The 8528-nt window shown below is 35.5% G+C and overlaps 1 protein-coding gene across 2 annotated transcripts in view; it reads right to left on the bottom strand.

The window, feature by feature from the left end:
- LOC107756381 (ethanolaminephosphotransferase 1-like) overlaps window positions 1–7142 on the bottom strand; it is an 11848-nt gene extending 4706 nt beyond the window's left edge. For both annotated transcript variants that reach the window (XR_001641809.1, XM_016573441.1), the window contains exons 1-9: window positions 6983–7142; window positions 4241–4309; window positions 3524–3632; window positions 2825–2899; window positions 1977–2239; window positions 1036–1144; window positions 860–908; window positions 539–719; window positions 219–401 (exon numbers count right to left, since the gene is read on the bottom strand). Coding sequence is in view for 1 of the 2 variants with exons in the window: in XM_016573441.1 (XP_016428927.1) it covers window positions 219–401; window positions 539–719; window positions 860–908; window positions 1036–1144; window positions 1977–2239; window positions 2825–2899; window positions 3524–3632; window positions 4241–4309; window positions 6983–7039 (1095 nt within the window). In the remaining variant the exon portion in view is untranslated. The remainder of the gene's footprint in view (window positions 1–218; window positions 402–538; window positions 720–859; window positions 909–1035; window positions 1145–1976; window positions 2240–2824; window positions 2900–3523; window positions 3633–4240; window positions 4310–6982) is intronic.
- Between the last annotated feature and the right edge of the window lie 1386 nt (window positions 7143–8528).

Below are 8528 nucleotides of genomic sequence, written 5' to 3'. Positions count from 1 at the left end.
AAAACCATTTTATTTCATATTATATGAATATTACAATATTACTACTAATAATTAATTTGAAATTATATATAAAATTACTATATTATTAAATAATTATTATAATTATAACAATTACATATTAAAGATTTGCTATAATAAATCATTTCTATAAGTTAAATTAAAAAAATATTCTTCATGACTAATTAACTAATAAGCAGTCTGTGTGTGTCTTTACTCACAACTGATACTCCATAGTGTATGTGAGTGAGGATGACTATGGCAGTCCATATGTAAAGGACAGTAATTTCACCGTGCTGTACAACCCCAGATATCACTAGCAACACCACAGCTGTCATCGGCAACAACAACAAACTCAGTGGCTTACATCGAGTATTACTCATCTGGCATACAATGAGCTTGCACTGAGACAGAGAGAGAGAAAGAGAAAGAGAGCATGTCAGGATCAGAAATCTGACAAGATGTTTCAAATGGAACTGAAAGACATCCATTGTCATGGCTTGTTTATCTACAGCAGAGAGAGAGGACTGAGTACACTCACAGTAACATTGGAGAAGGCTGTTCCCACCATGAGATAAAAGATTCTGGGTTGCTTCTCGATGATGTTTGTAGGAGAGAGACTGATCCACAGTGTAGACAGCACAAACAAGAGGACGGGAGAGAAAAATGGCAACAAGGCCTCATACACCGAACTGTGCTTCAGGGTGTTATTACGGTATGCCCTAAAATAATACAGAGAGAAAGAGTGAGAACAAATATCCCTGTTCCAAAGCATACATTATTCAATAGAACATCAGTAAGCTACAAAGTAGGAGTCATTTTGATGTAGTCCAAGGCACAAGAGGCCTGAAACCAAACTTACTTAAAGACATTGTAGAGGCTCATTGGCAATGTTACAACAAATAAACAACCTGTAAAAAAAACGAATGAGGAAATCAGATCATCCTTTAATTTGCAAGTTTGGCCTAATAGCGAATGAAAACAGCATTTGAAGTATTAACTGTAAGAGGAGCCAATGACAGGGCAGAGTTCACTCACCAACAATCATCACAGTGAACAGATCTCTGTTTTGAACATTCCCAATAGCAGGTTTGTACCATGTTTCCACACCAACCACCGCTGTTATTATGTACACGACAGAGATAGTCTGGTATGGAGAAAGAAAAATGATATTAATACAAACTCTAATATTTATTTCCATCCAAGAATCATTTAAGTTTCAATGTACTGTGTGTGATATGTACAAAAACGAAATTCTACCTTCAAGAATTTTTTTATTTCACATTTTTAATATTCACTACTGCTCAAACATTGGGTACTTATACTTAATACTTATAATAATGTTATTCAGCAAGGATTCATTACATTGTTTACAAAAAAAACAGTAAAAACTTTTCTAATGTTACAAAAGATTTATATTTCAAATAAATGCTGTTTCTTTAACTTTCTGGACAGGAATATATCATGGTTTCCACAGAAATATATTTTCTTTCTATTTCTTCTTAAGAAGAAGAAATGTTACCTGAGCACTAAATCAGCATATTAGAATGATTTCAGAAGGATCATGTGAGTATTGGCTGCTGAAATTCAGCTTTACCATGACATGAATAAATTAATTACAATTATATATATACAATATATAATTGTATTGTATAATAATATAATTACAATTATTATATATATATATATATATACACACACTCTCATGAGCATAAGAGACTTTTTCAAAAACAATCTTACTGACCTCAAACTTTTGAACAGTGTATATTTTAATTTTAAAATTAATTATTACACAATTAAAATTAATTATACATTTGTATATATATATATAATTCCTATATATATATATACAATCCATATAATACTTAATGTAATATAATATTACATATCTATATATATAGTTTGTTTTTATTTTAATATTTTGTAAAAACCATATTTTCTTTTCATGAGTTTATCTTTAGGTCATTGTAATAAATTACCACTTGACTGATGTCGTAGCCCCAGGGTAGGAACAAAATCCCAGTGTTGTACTTCTCCCAGTGAGACAGTATGAAGGAAAACAGGACAACCCATAACAGATAATACAGCGTCACCACTCCGACGCCTGTCTCATCCCGTCCGAAGACAGAGTACACTGCAGCGACGAACAACACACATGCCCAGCTGTCCAGGCCGTGGTCGAACAGCTCACCCAGTGGAGTGCTGGAGTTTGTTCTCCGAGCCTGTTTGCCATCCACACCATCTGCATGTACACAAACAAAATATATTTGAAACTTATATATGTCGGCATACACGTTTCCAATCTTGCTACCACACACACAATGTTTCAGAGGTCCTATGGATCCCAGACATAATATTCACAGCCCTTCCCTTACTAAACTATAGTGTTAAGAAGCAAGCCTCTGCAAATGTGCTGCATGTTCATATTTTCATATGCAAATGTGTCTTTTGTGGCTGCATTACGGTCAAATGTCCCTATTGGTCAAAGTGCTCATCTAGTGAGTTATTAATGTATACAGCACACCTCAGTAGGTTTATAAATGTACACAGGTGGGACGAAAAATACGATTAAATAACCAGCGCTCTCTTCCACCTTCAACAACTATGACTGAGGTGAGACCCTTGAGCAAGGCACAGACCCCCAACTGCTCCCCGGGGCCCGCAGCAAAAAATAGCTGCCCACTGCTCTGGGGGTATGTGTGTGTTCACTACTCACTGCTGTGTGCACTTGGATGGGATAAATGCAGAGCACAAATTCCAAGTATGGGACACCATACTTGGCCACGTCATGTTACTTTCACTTTTAAAAACAAAAAGACACACTTACCTAAGGTATAGGCCAGAAAGTTGAACAGACCAGCAGCTATCCACACCCAACTTGGCACATGTGTATGGCCTTCCCCTGTGCCACACAACACCCACCAAACAATCAATCCCATTTGTAAACAGGTACAAGTCCAAAAAAAACAAAAACAACAGCATTAAACTAATAAATTGCTATAAATTATACCCTTAAAAATACCTACCTTTTTTAGTTCATATATGAAGAATGAATTTAACTTTCAATACTACGTATCAGTGAAAAACACTATGATTTTAAAAATGTTTTTGTCTTCATTACTACTTAATGGAAACATATTTGTTGCTAGGAAAACAACACTTTTTTTGAAAGCAAAACTTGTTTGTAGTGTCGCTTCTTTTAATTATTCACTCCACAACACTGAATGTACAGTGTGTTATGCATATGTGAGAGAGCTGGCAATGTGCACAGGTGTGGCTGTGTATTAACAGATGGCTAGTTGATAATTGAGAGAATGATGAGCTGGAAGTGAGACCTTGATCCTTGTCATATGAAAAAAAGAACCTTTTTCTTATCTTTGCACATAATCACTAACTGGTTATAGTTGTTATCATTCCAAATGAGTTAAGGTCCCTAAGCTTTGAGAAAGAGAGCATTACCCACAATACCCTCTCACTAGCACATCAAATCCATAACAATCATACACACACAGTTTATTGACCTCACCTGAGGCATAAAAGTCAAAGTCGAAAAAGGACAACAAGGTGAAGGTGAGTACCAGGAACATGAACCCTGTAAATGTGATGAGGTTTGGGGCAAGCCATGTGGGCAAGATCTGAGGCACAGCGAGAAAGAGGGAAATTAGCGAGTTGCAAATGGTCTGATCTCCCTCGCAGGTAATCAGATCCAGACGGAACATTCATTAATGTTGCATATATGTAATTCAATGAAAGCAAAACACAGCATAATGTTATTCTTTTTATGTGAAATACCACTATACATTCATGGATTCAAAATATTTTATAAAGATTGACAGACAAGAAACAAATCTTCATAAACGCATCTTTATAACACAAAATAATATGCAATATACAATATAAATAAACAAAAATAAAACGCTATACTAAAATGTATAACTACAAAATAATTGTAAATAGAAATATATTACAATTTGATAAAACTGCATAATTAATCTAATATATCATTTTAAAATAATATAATAAAATACTTTTATTTGTCATATTTGAAAGGGACTTTGCATTTGCTTGTCCTAATGTCAGTTTTGAGTTTTAATGCATTAAATAGTACATTTAAATAATACAAATGAATATTAATCTATAATAAAAGTGTTGTTATTATTATTATTATTATTAAATCTCATATGAGAGACTGAATGCCCTGGGTAACATTCCAAACGACAGTGGTGATTCTGAACGTTCTCACCTTCACCACTGAGTTCCAGAAGGGGTGCATGACGTAGATAGAGAGGGGGTTGGAGTCAACCGCACTGTACTGTAAAGAAGAGATGACAAGAAATGCAGAGTAAGACAACACATTAACGCTCAGGTCCAGAAGTGTGAATGTCGAAAAGTGTTAACAAAAGAGTGTTTCTGCTGTGTCCACTAATATGGCACATTGAGTCTACAAACTTTAGATGAGATGATTAAAATGTAACCTAAAAGTATCACTAAAAAACTGCCCATGTAGCAGGAACTACTGGAAAATAAATTCTGAAGTCCAAACCTAGAGACAATTTAGAATGGCCAGAATGTAATAATGTCTATCAAAAACGAAACAGTTCACTACAGCACACAATAGCATGATTCAGGGGTGAAGGTCACTTTTCACCTGCTCCCCCAGCATGTGTTTACTGTGTGAGCTCACACTTGAAGCTTAGGGATAGGTCAGCAATGTCAGCAAATGAACGTACACAAAACCACAAATTAAATGTACACAAAATGCTGAAATTAAATACACACTTATTTAAAACTTTTTTTAATGGTTTTAGTTTTAGTTAACTATAATAACCCTGTTCAGGTCAAATAAACACATTGCGGTAGTCATGTACGTTCAATGCCCCCTAAAAGTATGTGCAAACATGCAGAGCAAGAATAGCACATACAATCTCAGCAGCCTGTACACCTAACAGCCCAAAACACTGGGAGTAAATAAATACACCTTATCAGGCCAACAGGACATTCAACCAGGAGGCACACAGGGCCAGAGGAGCCACATTCATTCACAAGTTCTGTCAAATAACCACTCAGAAATACACAAAACTCTGCGTCACACCCAGGAATTCAACCTCTCGACCTCTCTAGTTCCACACCCTTTTAAGCAAACTATCCTCTTCAGAGATGCCTAACAGGAATTTTTGCGACAAATACTAATAGAGACAGAGACTGACTGATTGATTTAATTGTTTATTTCATGTATTATAAATGAATAATTATCACATAATAAAAGCATAATATGCATTATGAAAATGTATAACTAAAAATTAAAAATGACTATATATATATATATATATATATAAATACTGTTAGTAGTTGTTTGAGATATAATCATTCAGATATTTTGTGATCATTTTGTGTACATTTCTAGCAAGTCATTTATACAAACAATACATTAAATAAGCAAGTTCTTGTTGGTTCCTGTTGAACACACAGGGGTATATAATGGCATTGTTGGTGGCATTTATTGGATAACAAGATACAGTAAAAATTTTAATATTGTGAAATATTACAATTTATATAACTGTTCACAATTATTTTTTAAATGTCATTTATTCATGTGATTGTAAAGCTGGATTTTGATGCCAACCCTGAAACAACATACAGAACTACCACATTTTGCTATAAGTTTGATTGCATCATATAATAATTGCTGTTAATAGTGTTCATCGTCTGTTTGATTACGTCTTTAATTGATTTTTCCGTACATTTCTGCCATATGTACATTGACTGACAATCACCACTGATAAGCTACCACTAAATATTGTAGAAACTTAATTTGCTGTAAAGTTGCTTTGCAATGATTTGTATCGTGAAAAGCGCTGTACAAATAAACTTGAATTGAATTGAATTTTCAGCATCATTACTGCAGTCTTCAGTGTCACATGATCACATGATAATATGTTGATTTGGTGCTCAAGAAACATTTCTTATTATTATTTATTATCATCACCCTTGAAAACAGTTGTGCTGCCTAATATTTTTATGGAAACCGTGATACATTTTTCAGGATTGTGCTTGTGTTGTGAACAATAGTTCAAAAGAACAACCTTTATTTAACAGAGAAATCTTTTACAACATTGTAAATGTATTTACTGTCTCTTTTGATCGTTTTAATGCCTTCTTGCTGAATAATAGCATCATTTAAAATACTTTTAAAACTACTGCATATTGATTAACAATTATAAAGTACGTGTGTAGATAGCTAGATAGATCAAGACAAACGCCCACAGAGTGATCAGTTACAATAATCATAAACAAGACACATAGTGTTTATGCAAGCAAAGGGGTTCATAACTGGATAAACAAAGAGCTTTGCATCTCAATCTTTTCAGGCGCTTCTTCTTCTATAAATTATATAAGAGGACTCTGACACTACACTACTATATACATACAGTAACACCTGAATATTAAATGAACACGGCGAACAATTAAAGTGAAAGCACGGAGTGAGTGACTCACATGCAAATTATGTCCAAACCACAGATCCTTGTTAGACGCGGAACCATGAGCCCATCCCTTTGCAATTCAACCCAATTTACAAGCTAACCGACAACATAAAGCATGTAGATCAACTAAAACAAAGCAGGATACCGTGTTTGTGTTTAGCTGGTAAAACAAGATAATGTTGTCGCTGCGTCGCATAATGTTCAGAACTGAAGATCTACTTTCACTGGCGGTTTCAAGTCACTGTGGCACACCAGTTTCACCGGTTAATACCACTAATATGTCTTTAAAATCTTCGAATTGGATGTACATGCAGTAATAACTAAATTGTGTATGAATTCATTCCGCAAATTTGAGGGAAAAACACACTATTTCTCTTTAAAGGTCCTTTCTAGAGAGCGGCACACACCGGTAGACTTCAAGCTTCATGATAGCATTAACAGCACGGCTCGACTTGCCGACACCCTGAATTCCTACACATTGTGCAGAATAAGAGCGGCCTCACCTTATATTTATCAAAACCTGAGAGTTGCTCTTGGGTGACATAGTGGTAGAGAGCCATGATGACCGCAGCACGGCTCTGAGACGGACCGAAATTCACCCGTGTCGGTTCACAGTATCCGCAGTGCCGCGCGTGTGTGGTGGCGGTGCAGTGGCGTGACGCCTGAAACTCCGCCCACAATCCAATGTGATGTTTCATAATAAAAGCCGACGTGGAACTTGCATCAAAACGTCAGAAACACTCTAGTCTATATTTAGTTTTTATTCAGTTATGTTACGTTTTTTTCTACTCATTATAGTGTTGTACTATTTATTTATTTATTTGTTTGTTTGTTTATTTGTTTATTTATGTGTGTGTGGATGTTTGTATGCATATGTATGTGTGTGTGTGTGTGTACCTACTTAACCATATTTTGGGGACAAATTTGTACCCAAAAGTGAGCAAAACCTGACATAATCGCCAAAATCCTCCATTTGGGGATGTCCTCATTTGTAAAACTGGTATAAAAATATAAGGATTAACCCACGCAAGGCTGCGGGTCCTGACTACATACCTGGCCGTGTACTGAGAGACTGTGCTGCACAGCTGACAGATGTCCTAACAGATATCTTCAACACCTCGCTGAGCCAGGCAGTCGTCCCCACATGTCTCAAATCCACAACAATCATACCGGTACCTTTTTTTATTTTTTATGTATAGGTAAACATTTATATATATATAGTACAAGTGCGGTTCTCTCTCAAGTCGGGGTGTGTACAGCGTGAGTTGTGGCCGACAGCAGCCCAAATAAACACTCCTTTTGCATCAAAAACGCCTCGTCCTTGTCTGAGAACGCTACAATATAATAAGCTAAATTCTACAGTATTTCTGTGTTTTTTAGATGCTTCTAAAGCGTTTAATCGAATTAATCATACTAACCTGTTTATAAAATTACAAGAAAGAGGGGTTCCCCTTTACTTGATAAGGATTTTACATTACTGGTATATTCATCAATCAATGCGAGTAAGATGGGGTGGGAGTGTATCAGCACCTTTTTATATGATGAATGCGGTTCGTCAAGGTGGAATACTGTCTCCTCTTCTTTTTAACTTGTATATGGATGATCTTTCTTTAAAGTTAAACGATTGTAAAACTGAATGTGTAATAGGAGATCATCTTATAAATCATCTGATGTACGCTGATGACCGCGATACCTGCTCATTAGAACTTTCAGTGAGCTATTTTTAGAGCGCGCGCGTCTGTGCCCTGCTCTGTCCTGCTCCTTCTTTATTCTGTCCCCTTACAGTGCGGGATTGCAACAGTTGCTTCGTATATGTTCAAGTTATGGTGTGCAGTTTGATATCAAATTTTATAGCAAAAAGAGTGTGGTTATGATTGTCAAAACCAAAGAGGACCTTAAGCAAAATTTTCCATCTTTTTATCTAGGTGATCAAGCATTAAATGTGGTGAATAAAATAAAATATCTGGGTCACATTATCAAAGATGATTTAAATGATGACGATGATGTGCAGCGCCAATGTTGTAAGTTGTATGGACAAGCAAATATGTT

This window comes from Sinocyclocheilus rhinocerous, unplaced genomic scaffold (assembly GCF_001515625.1).
Source record: "Sinocyclocheilus rhinocerous isolate Xijiao unplaced genomic scaffold, SAMN03320098_v1.1 scaffold712, whole genome shotgun sequence".
Taxonomy (NCBI): domain Eukaryota; kingdom Metazoa; phylum Chordata; class Actinopteri; order Cypriniformes; family Cyprinidae; genus Sinocyclocheilus; species Sinocyclocheilus rhinocerous.
The sequence above is the reverse complement of the archived record's forward strand: the minus strand, read 5'-3'. Positions and strand labels throughout refer to the sequence as shown.